General features: G+C 44.9%; 1 protein-coding gene across 18 annotated transcripts in view; it reads right to left on the reverse strand.

Annotated features, from left to right (window-relative positions):
- Positions 1-19,986, reverse strand: part of R3HDM2 (R3H domain containing 2) — a 178,829-nt gene that overhangs the window by 5,202 nt on the left and 153,641 nt on the right. For 10 of the 18 annotated variants that reach the window (XM_054445742.2, XM_054445751.2, XM_054445748.2 and 7 more), the window contains 6 exons: positions 13,322-13,423; positions 10,528-10,770; positions 10,104-10,230; positions 9,703-9,863; positions 9,081-9,235; positions 7,521-7,621 (listed from right to left, as the gene is read on the reverse strand). In XM_054445742.2, the coding sequence (XP_054301717.1) occupies positions 7,521-7,621; positions 9,081-9,235; positions 9,703-9,863; positions 10,104-10,230; positions 10,528-10,770; positions 13,322-13,423 (889 nt within the window). The remainder of the gene's footprint in view (positions 1-7,520; positions 7,622-9,080; positions 9,236-9,702; positions 9,864-10,103; positions 10,231-10,527; positions 10,771-13,321; positions 13,424-19,986) is intronic. The other 8 variants (XM_063647050.1, XM_054445756.2, XM_054445754.2 and 5 more) reach the window with 1 other exon arrangement.

Consider the following 19,986-nt stretch of genomic DNA (forward strand, 5'->3'; position numbering starts at 1 on the left):
GAAGGGATATGAGCCCCAGATGCCAGTGATCCCCTGGCCTTCACCTGGTGAGGGGTACTTTGGTATACTTGGCAGAAAACTACTCCATTCTGTCAACGCTGGCTATAACCAAATGCCGAGGTCAGATTGCTCAAATGTCTAGGCATGGTACGGGTCCTGGTCTGGGCCACGGGCCAGGGCTGCAGACACGTGCAGGCTTTTCTGGTAATGGCTATAGATAAGCCAGTGACCTCTGGTTGTTCTGGAGAAGATAAATGCACGTAGTTTCACTATGCCAGACCCAGAAAGTACATCTTGGCCAAGAATGGGGTAAGTTGGGAAGCATTTTAAGCAGAGGGAATGGCATGGAGATGTATGTCATATTCAGCAACTGACAAATGATTCAAGGTGCTAAGACACAGGGGCCAGATAGGGGAAGTAGGCCATATAGGGGCCATATAGGGGAAGTAGGAGATGAGACACGTTTATTTAACAAAGTCTTATTGAACATTTGCTATGTGCTAGTTCCTATGTTGGGCACTGAGTGTACAAAAAACAAGGCTGTCCCTGCCCTGATAGAATGGACAGTCTATTAAAGAGTGAGACATTAAACAAATAGTTGGTGTCAGAGTTTGAAGCACATTCTGGTAAGATGTTTGGACTTATCCTGTAGGTGTTGGGAGACCTATGCTTTGGAGAGCTGACTCAAACGGCCAAATGTAGGATAGCTAGGGAGAGAGACTAGCAGCAAGAAAGACCATTTAGGAAGCTACTGAAGGTCGCGCGCAGTGGCTCATGGCTGCAATCCCGTCACTTTGGGAAGCCGAGGCAGGTGGACTGCTTGAGCCCAGGAGTTCAAGACTAGCCTGGGCAACATGGTGAAACCCCATCTCTACAGAAAATACAAAAATTAGCTGGGCATGGTGGCGTGCACCTGTAGTCTCAGCAGCTCAGGTGGCTGAGGTGAGAGGATCACTTGAGCCTGGGAGGTCGAGGCTGCAGTGAGCCGTGATTATGCCATTGTACTCCAGACTGGGTGACAGAATGAGACCCTCTCTCAAAAAAAAAAAAAAAAAAAAAAGCCTGCTGAAACAGAATGAAGAGCTTTGAAATTAGGGCAATGCCAGCAGGAATGGAGTGAAAGTCAGACCCTCTGAAGGTTACACTGACAGGTTCAGGTGACTGACTGAATGCGACCTTGAGGTTTTGGCACTGGCAACCATGGATAGACTCATCCTCCCACAGGGTGGGAGAAGGGAAGGCCTTAATAAGTAGGAACATTAAGACCTAAATCTTCATGGTGAAAAGCAAGGTAAAGAGTCAGGGTCAAGCAGTTTGATGGACAGTCCCTGCTGGGAGGGATGGGCTGGAGCTCTGCTTCCCCGCAAGGGATTGTCTAGAGTGAGGGTTTATTCCTGACCTCCCAGGCTATATTCCTGTTGAGGCTGAGTTCACATGTGGGTGGTGGTGGAGAAATGGGAATTGGGGGTTACTAGCTTGAAAACCTGCTGCAATGCTGCTGTTTTCATGGCTCGATGCTCCAGGGCTGCCTCTGCTGCTGTCATCAAATTGCTTCCTCTGACGGGAAATGTTGCAGCCTCTGCCCTGGGCACCAGTCATGCTGGGAAGTGAGTGTGATTGTTTTTCCCAAGTAGTATCAGTCAAAAGAAAGGAAAAGAAATGGTGGGAGGTCTGAGAGAGAATCTGAGGAGACAGCATCTGTCATATCATATTCCCCAGACCATTTGTACCCCTGACCCTCTAGGGTTCATCCAATCAGAGAGCACAAATACTCAGTGCAACAGGCTCAGATATCCCCATCTCCTGCCAAGGTGGACAGAGTATTCATGGGCATAGGTTGTAGTAGGGCCATAGGAAAACTGCACAGTTGTGGAGTGTCATGCATTTAACAACTCTCCCCTTATTGTAGTTTTTCTGGGCATTTTATTTCCCCATCCTAAGAATCGCTCACCTGCTTCAACATCCTCTACCAACAAAATTGCAATTGACCTTATTCAAATACCTCATTGCTACTTGAGGGTCTAATGTAAAAATAATTAAATCTATTGTTTTTCTAGAAGGTATTCAAATATCTCATTGCTACCTGAGGGTCCAATGTAAGAATAATTAAATCTATTGTTTTTCTAGAAAGTAGCTCATAATCTGAGCCTAATGCCAGGGGCCAGGAAAGGTGGAGAAGGGGGTGAGTGTGTAGGAATAAGCATAAGCAAGGCAGTGGAAGCTCTAATACCAGCAGGTAGCCATAAGGAGCTATTAGGGAGGTCACAAGGAGAGGGAAAGAAAACAAAGTCCTCATATTATTATCTCTGATCCCAACAAAAACAAAGCCAGGGTTTTTAGTTGCAGCCTCTGTCCTGAGCTCCTCCTAACACTGAGTCCTCCCCTGCTGGCCTGAAGCATTGTTCCTTCACTTAGCTGAGAACACAGAGCACTACTCCACTGATGAGCTGATTTTTATGCTTCTCTTCCTCGAGCCCAAAGCAGGTGGCATCTGTTAGCAGCTGAACTGTCGCTACTTCTTAATAGACGTGGCAAAAAAAAAAAAAACCCTCTGCCCAGTGACAGCACTTCCATATAATCAGGTTGGGGGAAGGAGCATGGGTTGGCAGCCAGTGGGAAGGGGGAGAGGGGGGTTGAATAAGGAAATCAATTTCAGCTTGAAAGCTCTGCAAGGAGAGGGGACGTGTGAATGGCTTTTTAAGTGGCATCATTAAACCTGGGCAGAAAGGTCGATTGGGCACAGCAAACCGCATAAATACAAACAGATGACATTTATGTCTGGCAGAATTGTTTTTCATTTTTGTTTTTTTGTTTTTTTAAATCACTGAGGTAGAAGACTGATAGGCTTCTTACCACCAGAAATCACATCTATGGAAAGGAATTGTTTGGAGAAATAAAATCCACAGGCATCTTTCCCAAATTAAAAGAATCCGATAATATCTTGGTATTTTTCCTTTTTTTGGTGGGGGAGTAGGATACCTTCACTAAATGGAAGACGAAAGAGCAGTCTCAGCTTTGGAAACCCCTCAGCTAAACAATGAGCCAGTAAATTATGTGAGAGGCTATTTCTGTATGCATTTCACTCTGTCCATGCTGCTGTGTCACTGTGAGTTGGGAGTCTGTGTATAGGTATCACTGCCATTTCATGTCTGTGTGCATCTTCCCCACACAAGCACCCCTTTAGAAACCTTAAGGGACCTGCAACTCATCATTTTAATGGGAGAAGTTTTTCCTGGGGTTAGAGTTATGTCTCATACTATAGTGAAGGAACTAAAGTTCAGGCCTGGGGGTAAACAGGGCAACTACAAAAATGTATTAATAAACCAGAACAGTTGTTCCAGGAACAGCCAATCCTAATCCCTGCCTTTATTTTTGGAAAAGTGACCATGTTGCTACATGAGAGAAGGGCGGGCAACTGTCCTCTGAAGGTGACAGAGGGGCCCTTGTGGGTTATGCCTGCTGTCTATCTTTTCAGTATAGGGTAAACGAGGCACAAGAAGCACTTGTTTCCCTTTTTCCACCTCCTCTTAGATTTCCACAAGCAGGGATTAAAGACCTATAAAATCGATATGGTGAATACAGTATTTTAGATGATATGGGTAGAACACAAGTTCCCACTATCCAGGAAAAGTACAAGGGGTCAGTCAGAAGCCTAGGATCAACCAGGGTAACTAGGAACAAAGGAGATAAAACTGAGAAAATTCCAAAGAAGCAAGGAAAACAGACGATAAAGAGGGATTCCCCATTTCTTTTGACGTGGGAAGCCTACATTAATTATCTCTTTCTTCTAACCCTAGTCCATATTTCTAGTGTTGCCAACTTCCAGAACTGTTGTTTTAGTTTACTTAAATTAACCTAGTATGACAGTCAGAGTAGATAATGAAAAATCTTTTCACTTGATTTGTTTATGGTTCAAAGACCTTGCATTTGAAGATGAATAGATGTAACCACAATGACCCAATAGCTATATGGACATACCACAAAGGATACACACAAAAATGCACATACAAGTATACCTACATGTACATGCAGGAGAAAAAATGCCCTGCAGTACCCAGCACCACCACAGGCTACAGTGCTTCTTGGAGCTGGTTTCTGCAATATCTATACCCCACTGGAAATTTTAAGGCCAAGTGCCCCTGGCAGACATTAGGAGTAATAGCCAGAGAGACCAATAACATAATAAAAGTTAAGGACTTTTGAATTAAAAACCTCAGCCTGTATGAAGGCAGAAGGCATTGCTCCTTTTTTTTGTTTTGTTGTTTTGAGACAGTCTCGCTCTGTTGCCCAGGCTGGAGTGCAGTGGCGCAATCTCGGCTCACTGCAACCTCTGCCTCCTGGGTTCAAGCGATTCTCGTGCCTCAGCCTTCCAAGTAGCTGAGATTACAGATGTGCACCCCCATGCCCAGCTAATTTTTGTATTTTTAGTAGAGATGGGGTTTTGCCATGTTGGCCAGGCTGGCTGGTCTTGAACTCCTGGCCTCAAGTGATCCACCCTCCTTGGCCTCCCAAAGTGATGGGATTACAGGCATGAGACACAATGCCTGGCCTGGAAGTCATTGCTCCTTAAAGGTAAGAACTGATCATATCTAATGAGTAAGATTAATTCTGGAATCTACTCCACAGCATCCAACATAGTGAGGGTACAAAAAATCTTCAAGTGAAAATATTCCATTTCTAAATGGGGAAAATTGACAAAATATCACCCTCTCACCAGAAGAGGGCACTCTGACATTCCCACGATAGAGTGGAAAGGAGATGGTTGGAGGCTAAATTAAGACTTCCTGCCGAGGTGGGCAGATCATGAGGTCAGGAGATCAGGCCCATCCTGGCCAACATGGTGAAACGCCGTCTCTACTAAAAATTTAAAAATTGGCCAGCTGTGGTGGCATGCGCCTGTAATCCCAGCTACTTGGGAGGCTGAGGCAGGAGAATTGCTTGAACCTGGGAGGTGGAGGCTGCAGTGAGCCGAGATCGCGCCACTGCACTCCAGCCTGGGCGACAGTGAGAGAGACTATCTCAAAAAAAAAAAAAAAAAAAAAAAAAAGACTTCCTTCCCAGCTGGGCTGGGAAGCTGGCTCAACACCTGTAATCCTAGCACTTTGGGAGGCCGAGGCGGGCGGATCACCTGAGGTCAGGAGTTCAAGACTAGCCTGGCCAACATGATGAAACCCCGCCTCTACTAAAAAAAAAAAAAAAAAAATACAAAAATTAGCCAGGCATGGTGGCAGGCGCCTGTAGTCCCAGCTACTCAGGAGGCTGAGGGAGGAGAACTGCTTGAACCTGGGAGGTGGAGGTTGCAGTGAGCCGAGATTGTACCACTGCACTCCATCCTGGGTGACAGAGCAAGACTCTGTCTCAAAAAAAAAAAAAAAAAGAAAAGAAAAGAAAAGAAAAAACAAAAGACTTCCTTCCTTCCAGATTTTTTTTTTTTTTTTTTTTTGAGACAGGGTCTTGCTTTCCATGATGACAGGGTGACATCACCATGATGCAGTGGCACCATCATAGCTCACTGCAGCCTCAAACACCTGGGCTCAAGTGATCCTCCTGCCTCAGCCCCTCAAGTAGCTGGGACAAACTAAAAGCACATGCCACCATGCCCAGCTAATTTTTAAATTTTTTGTAGAGATAGGGTCTTGCTTTGTTGCCCATGCTTGTCTCGAACTCCTGGCTTCAAGAAATTCTCCTGCCTTGGCCTCCCAAAGTGCTGGGATTACAGGTGTGTACCACTGCGCACAGCCCCCTAAAGTTTCTTTAACTGCAGTGTACTGCTATTTGAGGGTAGGGTGAAAGGGATACAAACAAGGGCAGCTGTACTTGCGTGTTAGGGGAATTCTTGGCAAAGGCAGTGAAAGGCTGCATGGTATAAACTTATATCAACTTGGAATGGCTGGCCTCTCCAAAGAGGGCCCTTAGCTGTGTAACATGATGTCCATTTATTTTCCACTGGAGAGAAAGAAATTGAGTTAAAAAATGTGTTGAAAATGTGTTGAAGACTCAGTATGGGATGCGGAAAGTCAAAAGACCCAAATTCAAGTTAGAGGATTGTGACTTTAGGCAAGTCATTTAATTTCTTTTGAGTTTTAAATTTCCTCCTCACAAAGTTATGGTGAGAACTAAAATGTTACAATGTATGTGAGCACACAACAAAAGCTGCTAAACAAATCTAAGCTCTAAGTTAAAAAGCATTTTATCAACTTCCCTCACCCTCCCAAGAGAAAAGAAATGCTGTCTATACGAAGGATAAGTACAGAAGCCACAGGTCTTCTGTGTCTTCATTTCCTGACCCAAAGGCATGAGAGTATAGTGCTAGATTCAGGAAAAAAAAAGAAAAAGAAAAAAGAAAAACAAAGAAAACTAAGAATTCAGAGACATAGCTTTTCAGGGCTGAGGCAACCAATGTCATTTCTTTTTTTTTCCCCCTAGAGACAGGGTCCCACTCCCTATCTGGGTCCATCCAGGCTGGAGTGCAATGGCACGATGCCAGCTCCTTACACCCTCAACCTCCCAGGCTCAAGCAATCGTTCCCCTCAGACTCCTGAGTAGCTGTTACTACTGGACGCATCACCACGCTTGGCTTGTTTTTTGTTTTTTTTTTTGAGACGGAGTCTCGCTTTGTCGCCCAGGCTGGAGTGCAGTGGCGCGATCTCGGCTCACTATAAGCTCCGCCTCCCGGGTTCAAGCATTTCTTGTCCCTCAGCCTCCCGAGTAGCTGGGATTACAGGTGCACGCTACCATGCCCAGCTAATTTTTGTATTTTTAATAGAAGTGGGGTTTCACCATGTTTGCCAGGCTGGTCTTGAACTCCTGACCTCAGGTGATCTGCCCGTCTTGGCCTCCCAAAGTGCTGGGATTACAGGTATGAGCCTCCACACCTGGCCATAACTTTTTTTTTTTTTTTTTTTTTTGAGACGGAGTCTTGCTCTGTTGCCCAGGCTGGAGTGCAGTGGCATGAGCTGCAACCTCTGCCTCCCAGGTTCAAGTTCAAGTGATTCTCGTGCCTCAGCCTCCTGAGTAGCCGGATGACAAGTGTGCACCACCATGCCTGGCTGATTTTTGTATTTTTAGTAGAGATGGGGTTTTACCATGTTGGCCAGGCTGGTCTCAAACTCCTGGGCTCAAGTGATCCACCCGCCTTGGCCTCCCAAAGTGCTGGGATTACAGGCATGAGCCACCACGGCTGGCCTTTTAAAAAAGTTTTTTTAGAGTCAAAGTCTTGCTATGTTGCCCAGGCTGGTCTCAAACTCCTCAGCTCCAGTGATCCTCCTGCCTTGGCCTCCCAAAGTGTTGGGATTACAGGTGTGAGTCAGCGTGCCTGGCCCCAGTGTCATCTTGAGAGGTCAGCTTCAGTACCCTTGGAAAACACCAGCTAAGACTTTGTTTTTCCTTTGTGATGGAGTCACAGTGGGGACAGACCCAATACCTGAACTCTTTTTGCCCTTCCCAGCTCTAGAGCATAAGCGCTTCAGCAATGTTTGCTCTTGCCAGTGCCCAAGACCCACAATTCTTTATCCTCTTACCTGAGTACTGCTGTGGCATCTGTGGTGGACTGCAGGGAGAGGGAGACTGAGACATTTGGTACTGCTCAGAGCCAGGGGGTTGCAGAAACCCTACAGAAGGGCTGGGAAGACAGAGAAGAGAGGAGTGGTGAAGCAGTAGAGGGATGAACACAGCTCCTGGCAAACAGCTGCTGCTTCCTGGTCCTCCCCTATGGGAAGCAGAGGCAGCTTCAAGCCATTCCCAGACCAATTTGCCATGCAATTTCTAAAATCACTCATCAGTTCAAAGTTAATTATATGTATTTGTACTTGATCATCTTTCAATTAGGAAGCTGCTAATCAGTGCTACAGATGGAATGTTAGTGACACATGCTCTTCCCAACACTGGAAACACCAGACACACATACATGCACATATGCACACACACAGATTCCAAGAAACACAACAGAAACACAGACAAAGAGAGTGTCACAGACACAGACACAGAGTGCTAGAAAGAGATGGGTAAAAAAAAAACCAACAACACAAAAACTAAGGACTGCTAATTATTTTTGACCTAAAAAAAAGTCAGCCGGGCGCAGTGGCTTACGCCTGTAATCCCAGCACTTTGAGAGGCCAAGGCAGGTGGATCATGAGGTCGGGAGTTCGAGACCAACCTGGCCAACATGGCAAAACCCCGTCTCTACTAAAAATACAAAAATTAGCTGGGCATGGTGGCGCACACCTATAGTCCCAGCTACTCAGGAGGCTGAGACAGGAGAATTGCTTGAACCCAGGAGGCAGAGGTTGCAGTGAGCTGAGACTGTCATTGCACTCCAGCCTGGGTGACAAGAGCAAGACTCCATCTCAAAAAGAAAAGAAAAGTCAAAAACAAATATAGTCACATAAAGACAAATAGAAAAAAAAAAAACCCACAAAACTTAAAACAACCTGGAGACATATATAGAAAAAGACAAAGGTAAATGCACATATACTGGGAGACAGGCATACAGAAACACAGACTCCAGTTCTTGTTCCACCTCTGCCTCTAACTAGCTACGTGAATTTAGGTAAATTTTTTAACAGCCCTAGCTGGAATTTCCTCATTTAAAAACGAGAGAAAAATAAAACAAGGGGAGTGAACTAGATGATTTCTAAGGTGCCTTCTACCACTAAAAATTCTATTCACTATGACCTATATTCAGTTATATATAAATAGATACAGAAATAGACACACCATCAGTTTCATTGATAAACAGAGGTACACGGAAAAATTTACACATCACAGTCCAAAAAAATTTCTTTCCTTAATGATGAGCAGTCTCTATCCTCTAGTTCTGAGTCCCATTCTTTTGAAAAATAAAAATGGAGGAAATCATAAATTATAAGTCTCTGAAGCAGGAATTTTTTTCTGCTGATAACCTCTTATGCACATGTCAAATCAATAAGTGAAAAGGAGAATGAACTCCCTCATATTCTACCTGCTTTAGGGAACTACTGGGATCTTTACCCCTGCCTTTCTTAGGCCAGTGGAAACAAAACCATGATGCAACCGTTGCTGAAGGTCTATGGGTGATGTCCTGGCTCTCTGGGAGTCCTCACCTCGTACCGTTCTGCTGAGCAGGTGGGATCATGCTATAGTACACTGGTACCCCCGCTGCTGGGAGGCCTCCTTGCACAGACTGGCTCACAGGGACCAGCATGGGTTGCTGGAAAGGCGGCTGGACCACATTTTGCGAGTCACTACCCACTGGAACCTGGGTGAGAAAGAGAAGAGAATGACTACTCACATTCGCATTCACATTGAGCTCAAGCAGAAACAGCCTAGTCATCACGAGATCAGGGCATTACAACTTCCTTCCCTACCTTAGATCCTCCTCCTGTTCTCCCCATCTGCCTAAAGAAAATGTTTCCAGAGCTGTCTCTATTTCTGCCTTCTTCAAATACCACCCTTGGGCATCTGACATAAAGAAAGGAGCCTGATTTCCTTTAGCCACTACTTTCCTGGGCATATACTCATTCCATGGCTATATAAAGACCAAACAATTTAAAGATTCTTCTAAAACTCCATGGGCTTTCCGTCATAGGAAAAAAACCCAAAAATTCTAGGGGAAAGTAGACAATATTTTAGTATTGGAGTTTTTAGTATGGATGACCCTGGGAGGCTCTCCTTTTCCTCATGCCAAGGACTGGGGTGATCCTTCCCAATGCAGAATGCACCCACTTGGTAAGAAGGCAGTGGAGTGTACTGAACCACCAGGCCTTGCATCTGGCCCCCCATGCTGCTCCTCTGGCTGCTGAGCAGGCCCTGGTTCTGTGGCTGCTGGACCCCAATCATGCCTTGGTAAGCCGCCTGCTGCTGGTTAGGCATCATGGGCTGTAAACCTAGAAATGGGCAAGGCAGAAAATACATTAGTATGAATGTTTAGGAGGTCACACTCTATCTGTAACTTCCTTCTCCATTCTATTTTATCTTTCTTTTTCTGGAGAGCATAGGTCTGTTCTTAGGATCCTAATCATTCCTGCCCCTAGACCCACCTTCATTTTAATGGAGAAGGTACTTCTTTCTTTCCTGCTGTGCCCTTCCCTTATTCACTGCCTTCTTCAACCAGTGGTTTCTCTTACCAGGCTGCTGGGATGGCTGAGGCAGCTGCTGACCACGTTGGGGGCTATAGGCCACCGGGTGAGAGAGAGGTCGATATTGCTGGTTGGAGTTAGGATATTGTCCAGGGGGATAGTAAGAAACCTGGATCTATGGTGAGAGGAGACAGACGTGTGAGAAGTCCCTAAAATTCAGCCGCAACATCAGCATACTACTATAAATGCCTCAAGATTGATGGCCAGAAATATGTAAACGGAGATATTTTGGACCTGCAATTGCAGTAAAACAAGGATTTATGTTATATAGAAAGAAGACTTTCTGGCTAGAACAACTCTCAAGTGCAAGGCAGGGAGAGGTATTCCCTCTGGTCTGTCTAGAGGAATAAAGAAAGTATAATACTAGACAAACTGAATTAAGTGATTTAAGCTGGGAACTGGAGCTGCTCACCTGTTGAGGGGGCTGCATGTACCCCTGGGGTGGCAGAACTTGCTGAGTAGGTGGTGCATGGCTAGAGGTGGAATAGTTGGAAGTGGGGAGGGGCTGACCCGTGGAAGCCATGATGAAGCTAGTCTGCTGAGGGTGCTGGGATATAAGTGGGGTCTGGAATAGAGCTGCAGATGGGTCAGCTGCTTCAGTAGAACCTTGGCGACTAAGGCTCATTTGTCCAAAGGGGTTGCTGAGGTCATCTGCCTGTTGAGAGAGTATAAGATGCAAAGATTGGGGCTGTATCAAACCTCATGTCTTTGGCTTCAACACAGACAGAGAAAAATAGCAATGCTTTTTACAACCTTCTTTAAAACAATGGGGGATAGTCCTACCTCTGTGCTGTGCTATGAACTGAATAGCTGTTGAAGTCCAACTCCAGAGCCAGTCTATCACATATGAGGTAACAGTGGTGACCCTGATTATAATTGTGTGTGTGTGTTTTTTTTTTTTTTGAGACACAGTCTCATTTTGTTGCCCAGCCTGGAGTGCAGTGGCTCAATCCCAGCTCACTGCAACCTCCGCCTCCCAGGTTCAAGCAATTCTCGTGCCTCAGCCTCCTGAGTAGCTGGGATTACAGGCTCCTGCCACCAAACCCGGCTAGTTTTTTTTTTTTTTGAGACGGAGTTTTGGTTCTCATTGCCCAGGCTGTAGTGCAATGGTGCAGTCTCGGCTCACTGCAACCTCTGCCACCCGGGTTCAAGCAATTCTCCTGCCTCAGCCTCCTGAGTAGCTGGGATTACAGGCATGTGCCACCATGCCCAACTAATTTTTTTTGTATTTTTAGTAGAGTCGGGGTTTCACCATGTTGGCCAGGCTGGTCTCAAACTCCTGACCTCAGGTGGATCCACCTGCCTCAGCCTCCCAAAGTGTTTGGATTACAGGCGTGAGCCACTGCACCAGCCTTATGCTTGTATTTTTAGTAGAGACGGGATTTCACCATGTTGGCCAGGCTGGTCTTGAACTCCTGAACTCAAGTGATCAGCCTGCCTCAGCCTCCCAAAGTGCTGGGATTACAGGTGTGAGCCACCGCGCCTGGCCTATGATTATTGTTAGGGTTAGTCCTTGGGTGATGGGAGCAATGACACAATTACTGTATATAAAAAAAACAGGACAAACTAGCGGCTTAACGAAAAAGATTAAAGAGTCTTTCCACTTCCTGTCTTCCTTATGCCCCCAACCATAAAAAGGCCCCTACATTGCCACAAATCCTGTTTTTATAATAAAGGACCCAGATAACACCTTGAGTGGATCATGGGTAGCTAGGTTCATGTGCCTTCACAGCTCTGCCTATGCAGCAGCAAGACTGGGGGCTCCCACTCCTGCTGCTTATCTCCTTACTCCCTCTGGAGGTCATTTCCACCTTTGTTCTCTGACACTAGCCTAGAGTTCTCCTGCCCTTCAGAAACTACTTCCAATTCTCACCTCCAAAAGGAGGGCAGAGTGAGTGGCTAAGCTGGAGGATAAGACTGACTGGCCAGGCTGTAATTGCCTTCTCTCTCAGCTCTCTTTTCTAAGCAGCAAGGGTGATGGTGTTCCATCTCTCACTCGTATGGTGATAGGTTAGAGTTTGTTAGCTTCCTTTTCCCTTCTGCTCCCTGGACAGTAATTCACACACACACACACACACAAAACTAGCAGAAACCAAAAGACAATGCTTTTCTGTAGTTTCATTCCATTTTCAGGGATCTGATCTTCAAGTTAGCTGTTTTGCTACTTATTGGGCAGGAATAGATGACAAGTGAACTGGACTGCAGATTATTTTGAACTCGATATTCCAGGACAATCAACATGGAAATAAGAGGTAGGAGGAGGGAGAGGATTCTAGTGAAAAAGTAGATGTTAAGACAGAGCAAAACAATTCAGGGCTTCTACAACTATGATGGAAGTTATCAACTATGAGGCAAATCAGATCTTCAAAGGATTTGTAGAGTACAAACGATTTAAACAGCATGTGCTATGCAGTGGATGAGGATTTTTAAAATATAAACTGGCATGGTAAAACAGGGGAACAGTTTAAGTTTTTGCAAGTGATACCAGAGAAGTCTGCAATTGCATTTTTTTTTTTTTTTTTTTTTTGAGACGGAGTCTTGTTCTGTTGCCCAGGCTGGAGTGCAGTGGTGGTGCGATCTTGGCTCACTGCAACCTCAGCCTCCCAGGTTCAAGCGATTCTCCTGCCTCAGCCTCTCGAGTAGCTAGGACTACAGGTGTGTGCCACCATGCCCAGCTAATTTTTGTATTTTTTGGTAGACATGGGGTTTCACCATGTTGGGCAGGCTGGTTTCAAACTCCTGACCTCAGGTGATCCGCCCACCTTGGCCTCCCAAAGTGCTGGAATTACAGGTGTGAGCCATCATGCCCGGCCTGTGTTTTTATTTTTAAAGGAAATTACAGAGAACCATTCTGTATAGAAGAAACTAGGTTCCTCAGACATTCCTAGAGAGCAAATTAGATTTAGGATGTACGTGGTAGAGATGAGAAGCCTAGGTTATACCAACATCCAATTTCATTCTCTGTCCTGAAACTCGGGGGAACACAGTGTTCCTCTGTCTTACATTTAAGCATCTTTTGATGTGCTGTGATGAGGCCATTAGCATGGAGTATAGTTCAGCCTGTGCTGGCCCCTCAAGAAGAAATAGCTTTCAATATGCCCTCCAAAAGCACAACATGCTTACAAGGCCATCACAGACTGACCCAGACATACCCACAGATACAGGCCACACACGGACAAGACAAAAAGGGGGAATGGAGTTTATACCATGTTGTACTGCTGGGGCGGAGAGACTGGCAGAAGGACTTGGGGACAGGAGCTTGGAGAGAACTGAATAGGCTGCGGAGAGGGCTGCAGAGCCGGGACTGGCTGTGGGCCAGCAGAGAGGCATGTGGAAAAGGGAAGAGAAAAGAGAGGCGGGAAGCGGGGGGCGGGGTGGGGGTGGGGGGGCGGGCAGAGATAGGGAGGGAAAGGGAAGGAACAATAAGGTTAATAATCATAGAAGAAATTTCACATGAGTAGCACGACTCCTGAGCAGGTAGGTGACCAAGCCCGGGACAGCTTGAAGATTTAACATCTCTTTGACAAACAGGCAATCTCTCTTATCAGGGGAGACCTGCTGCACTCCCTTCCCCATTAGCCATTCAGAACTCTGCAGCTGTTGTGAGCAATCTGAGGACTCTCAGGGTCAGGGTCTGCTGTCTGATTCCAAATACAGCTTTTCCCAAAGCAGTTTTTCTGAACACACAATTCCTGGGGAGCATGATCATAACCCTCCTTGACTGCCCACTTGAGAAGGGATTCCTGTCTGCACTGCTGCACTGCTTCTGCAGGAAGGGTCATCCAAGGTCTGGCTCAGCTGCTCCTGATTTCACACCACAGCTCTCCTAGAGGAAATACTCATTCACAAGGATCATCTCCCTCCCAAGGGCAGAGAAGGAAAAAACACCCAAGATCGTGCCTGCTTCTGGCTACTTCCTTCCACTCCATGATTGCTCCTCCAGGCTGTGACAGCAATATGAAAAATCCACCTCCACCCCACAAGCAAACAGGAAGGATTTAGGAATAAAATATAAATAGCTTAGCTTTAGTTTTTGTTCCTTCAGTCCCCCTTCACTAGCCTCAAGCAGGAGGATTTGTTTACTAGGAACATAGAGTGTTCTAAATCAACTAGTGGGTAGTTATTATTTTTTCCTTCCCTTCTTCCCCTCCAGGCATTTTGATCACCTCATCAGTTCTCCAGTCATAGTCCCTGGTGGTAGGAGAGATGAGAGAAGGAGAGAGGCAAGGAAGGGGGGAAAATAACATTTGTATATATTATTACATACATTGTCTCATTACAGCCTCACACAAGAATCCTATGGGGAGATATGACTTGTATTTGCAATTAAAAAAGGCTCAGATAAATTAAATCACTCATCTAGGTTTACACAGTTAATATGGCAGAGCTGAGATTGAAATCTAGTTCTGCCTGGCATAGGTTCTCTCCACTCCACTCTAGTAGTGGGGAGGAGGTGAAAGAAGAAGTCAAGCAGAATTATCCAAGCACCTTCCACAGGCTCTTCCCTCCACATTTAGAGCATTAAGATGTGTGGGGCCATGGTATCAATATCCTCTCCTGCCACACATCTCCAGAGTTTCTTTCACAGAAGGGACTAACAGTTCAGGAGGCAGAATACAGGAATTAGAAGACTCCCCAAAGAGGAGAATACTCTGGAGGTCTCAGCAGAGGATCTGATATCTGAATTAAATATAATGTAAGTAATTTTGATTAGGTAAAATTATTGAGAATCCACTGTGTGACCTGGAAGAGTTGCTGCTGTAGCCTTGAAAATAAACTCTTAGCTCTACTGGCACACCTATTTTCTGTCAGACAATGGCATTCCAAATATAACTGATGGACAAGATGTTCAGTATTAGCTGCTTATACTGGTGGCTTTCATACACATTTTCTATTATCCCAATTCTCTTCATTCTTTTGGAGGAGGGTCTATCTTGGTTCAGGGCATATATATTCTGGGGAAAAAGGACAGTAAAGTGGTTAAAAAAAAAAAAAATAGCTGCCTGCGGTGGCTCACACCTGTAATCCCAACACTTTGGGAGGCTGAGGTGGGCGGACCACCTGAGTCGAGACCAGCCTGCCCAACACGGTGAAACCCCGTTTCTACTAAAAATGCAAAAATTAGCTGGGCCTGGTGGCGCGTGCCTGTAGTCCCAGCTACTCAGGAGGCTGAGGCAGGAGAATCGCTTGAACCTGGGAGGCAGAGGTTGCAGTGAGCTGAGCTCGCGCCACTGCACTCCAGCCTGGGCAACAGAGCGAGACTCAGTCTCAAACAAAACAAAACAAAACAAAACAAAACTGTGCCTGTTTTCCCCACACTTGTAAGTTGTGACTAAAGAGTAAAGTGAGAAGAAATGCTCCTCTTAGGCCTCCGCTAACTGGGGAAGGGCAGTGATACGGGCAGGGATAGCAGTGCTATTTTTTTTAGTTACTCCACAGCTATCCTCAGCTATAGTTCTCTTCTTGAAGGGTGTCAAACTGCAAAGCCAGGGAAGCTCTGAAAAACCATGAGGAAATTTATTTAAACAAAACTTAGGAATATACCTAACCAAGGAGTTGAAAGACCTCTACATGGAAAACTACAAAACACTGCTGAAACAAATCATAGATGATACAAACAAATGGAAACACATCTCATGCTCACGAATGGGTAGAATCAACATTGTAAAAATGACCGTACTGCCAAAAGCAATCTACAAATTCAAGGCAATCCCCATCAAAATACCACCATCATTCTTCACAGAATTACAAAAAAAAATTCTAAAATTCATATGGAACAAAAAAAGAGCCCCCACAGTCAAAGCAAGGCTAAGCAAAAAGAACAAATCTAGAGGCATCATACTACCTGATTTCAAACTATACTATAAGGTTATAGTGACCAAAACAGCATAGTACTGGTATAAAAATAGGCACATAGACCAATGGAACAGAATACAGAACCCAGAAATAAACCCAAATACTTACAGCCAACTGATCTTTGACAAAGCAAACAAAAACATAAAGTGGGGAAAGGACACCCTTTTCAACAAATGGTGCTGGGATAATTGGCTAGCCACATGTAGGAGAATGAAACTGGATCCTCATCTCTCACCTTATATAAAAATCAACTCAAGATGGATTAAGGACTTAAATTTAAGACCTGAAATTAAAAACTCTAGAAAATAACATATTGGAAAAATCCTTCTAGATGTTGGCTTAGGCAAGGATTTCATGACCAAGAACCCAAAACCAAATGCAATAAAAACAAAGATAAATAGTTGGGACTTAATTAAACTAAAAAACTTTTGCATGGAAAAAAAAAACAAACAAAAAACAGCAGAATAAACAGACAAACCACAGAGTGGGAGAAAATCTTCACAATCTATACATCTGACAAAAGACTAATATCCAGAATCTACGACGAACTCAAATAAATCAGTAAGAAAAAAACAATCCCATCAAAAAGTGGGCTAAGGACAGGAACAGACAATTCTCAAAAGAAGATATACAAATGGCCAACAAATATATGAAAAAATGCTCAACATCACTAATGATCAGGGAAATCCAAATCGAAACCACAATGTGATACCACCTTACTCCTGCAAGAATGGTCATAATCAAAAAATCAAAAAACAGTAGATGTTGGCATGGATGCGGTGTCAGGGAACACTTCTACACTGCTGGTGGGAATGTAAACTAGTACAGCCACTATGGAAAACAATGTGGAGATTCCTTAAAGAACTAAAAGTAGGGCCAGGCGCAGTGGCTCATGCCTGTAATCCCAGCACTTTGGGAGGCCAAGGCGGGCGGATCATGAGGTCAGAAGATCGAGACCATCCTGGCTAACACGGTGAAACCCCATCTCTACTAAAAATACAAAAAATTAGCCAGGCGTGGTGGCGGTCGCCTGTAGTCCTAGCTACTCGGGAGGCTGAGGCACGAGAATGGCATGAACCCGGAGCTTGCAGTGAGTCAAGATCGCTCCACTGCACTCCAGCCTGGGCAACAGCGAGACTCCATCTAAAAAAAAAAAAAGAACTAAAAGTAGAACTACCATTTGATTCAGGAATCCCACAACTGGGTATCTACCCAGAGGAAAAAAAGTCATTATACAAAAAAGATACTTGCACGTGCATGTTTATAGCAGCACAATTCCCAATTGCAAAATCATGGAACCAAACCAAATGCCCATCAATCAATGAGTGGATAAAGAAACTGTGGTATATACACACGATGGAATACTATTCAGCCATAAAAAGGAATGAATTAACAGCATTTGCAGTGACCTGGATGAGATTGGAGACTATTGTTCTAAGTGAAGTAACTCAGGAATGGAAAACCAAACATCGCATGTTCTCACTGATATGTGGGAGCTAAGCTATGAGGACACAAAGGCATAAGAATGATAAAATGAGCCGGGCACAGTGGCTCACGCCTGTAATCCCAGCACTTTGGGAGGCTGAGGTGGGCGAATCATGAGGTCAGGAGTTTGAGACCAGCCTGACCTACATGGTGAAACCCCCATTTCTACTAAAAATACAAAAATTAACTGGGTGTGGTGGTGCGTGCCTGTAATCCCAGCTACTCAGGAGGCTGAGGCAGGAGAACCGCTTGAACCCAGGAGGTGGAATTTGCAGTGAGCCGAGACTGCATCACTGCACTCCAACCCAGGTGACAGATCGAGACTCCATCTCAAAAGAAAGAAAAAAAGAATGATAAAATGGACTTTGGAGACTTGGGGGGAAGAGTGGGAGGGGGGCAAGGGATAAAAGACTACAAATATGGTGCAGTGTATACTGCTCGGGAGATGGGTGCACCAAAATCTCACAAATCACCTCTAAAGAGCTCACTCATGTAACCAAGTACTGCCTGTACCCCAATAACTTATGGAAAAATAAATGATGAAAAAAAAAAAAAAAGACTGGCCCTGAGGGATGTGGCTGCCACCTACTGGCAAATTCTGGGCTTGTTCACTGGCTCTTAATGACAAGAGGAGGCCCAGAGAACTCCTTTTCAAGAAGTCTACTTCATTTTAAGTAAACTGGGCAAAAGGGAGCCCCTGGCCCTTTAATCCTCAGCCTCACCCCTGGTTTCACGAGCTTCACCAACATACAATTTGAAGGCCTGCTTGGACAGAGGAGCCCTGCCAGGAAGGGAAAGATCATAGTTTAGTCAGTACTGTTCCTAGACCTGGGGCAAGTGCCTTGTGTGACACAGTTAAAGGTAACAATCCTTCCTCAAATATTTTTTTTTTTTTTTTTTAGACAGAGTCTCACTGTGTTGCCCAGGCTGGAGTGCAGTGGTGCAATCTCAGCTCACTGCAACCTCCACCTCCCAGGTTCAAGCGATTCTCATGCTTAGGAGGCTGAAGCCTCCCAAGAAGCTGGGATTACAGATGTGCACCACCACACCCAGCTAATTTCTGTATTTTTAGTAGAGACGTTGTTTCACCAGGTTGGCCAGGCTGGTCTCAAACTTCTGGCTTCAAGTAATCTGCCCTCCTCGGCCTCCCAAAGTGCTGGGATTACAGGCGTGAGCTACCGCGCCCAGTCTCAAAGTTTTTCTTCTACAGGAAAAGCTTTAGAGTAAGCACAGTGGTGTTTGTGTGTGCACATGATCACTTCTTTAATCCTAGCACTGTTATGTACCATTAGAAACTGAACAATAATTATTCTCAGGCTCAGCAACTTTGGTCTAGGGAGCCCCCAGTGCTGAAGGCCAATCAGGGAAAAAGAAAGCAAAAGAAAGAAAGAAAATGGCAGTAGGAAGAGGAATAAAAAAATAAAGAGGAAGGGTGAAAAAGTGAAGAGGAAGAAAAAAGGAGATACATACAGTGAGATGGTGGGATAATTTTTAGCAGCTTCCATAAATGCTTCCAGGGCATCAAAACTTGGATAAATTCTTTCATTTGGAGTTAGTCATCACAATTAATCTCAAGAATGAATTTCTAAGAGAACAGGAATTGCTGCACCAAGTAGTGTTCCTTCACCCCCAAGCTATAGCACCTAACCTGGCACCACACTCCCCATAGGAGATAAGCCAATGCCAACGATCGACCAATTGACCCTCACAATCCAGTAACAGGGACAGAACCTGAGTAGAAGATTGGGGTTTAGGGCCAGTCACTTGGACATTCTGTATAAATTTCAGTCCCAAATGGTTCTTCTCTTATCTCTTTATTCCTCTCCCACTCTTGCCGTCTGTTTCTAGGTATGAGATGATAGGTGGAAGATGCAGGCAGATGGGAGACTAAGAGGGAGAAAAGGGAGCAAGACTATTAAAATACACATTTTAGGGGGAAAAAAACCTAGAAAATATTAGGACCTTGGAAAAGCAAGTCATACACATACAAAAACATGGTAGCAGATGACAGAAGGAGAAGCAGTTTACCCACTTACAGGTTTGAATTAAGACACAGACAGAGAAAAGTACACATACACACTATGCTTCAGTAGGGAGCAAGGTGAACTGAAGTGAACGAGACTTACTGGGGTAGATGGTGGTAGAACAAGAAAGTTAGGACTATAGAAAGAACTGACTTAGACTAAGATAGAGGACTGCAATGACTTGCATGTGAATTACATTTAGACACAAAGTAGGATTTCCTAGATCTTCACTGTTCTTTATTTCAGCTTAATTTCACAATATTTGAGATAGGGCAATACTGGGCCATTCTGGGGTCTTTGCACTCTAGTTTCTAGTTCATGGGGTATTAGTGTTTGGGACTTGCTTCTTACACCTAGGGAAGAAATATATCTAAGGCCAAGCTGGACTAATGAGCAGGGGGATGAGGGAGCCTGGGAGGTAAAATGAGAATGTAAACTGCAGCAGGAAAGACTACAGACACATGGGCTTTCCAGCTACCAGAGAATACTTCAGGATAAAGTATGGG

This window comes from Pongo pygmaeus, chromosome 10 (assembly GCF_028885625.2).
Source record: "Pongo pygmaeus isolate AG05252 chromosome 10, NHGRI_mPonPyg2-v2.0_pri, whole genome shotgun sequence".
Taxonomy (NCBI): domain Eukaryota; kingdom Metazoa; phylum Chordata; class Mammalia; order Primates; family Hominidae; genus Pongo; species Pongo pygmaeus.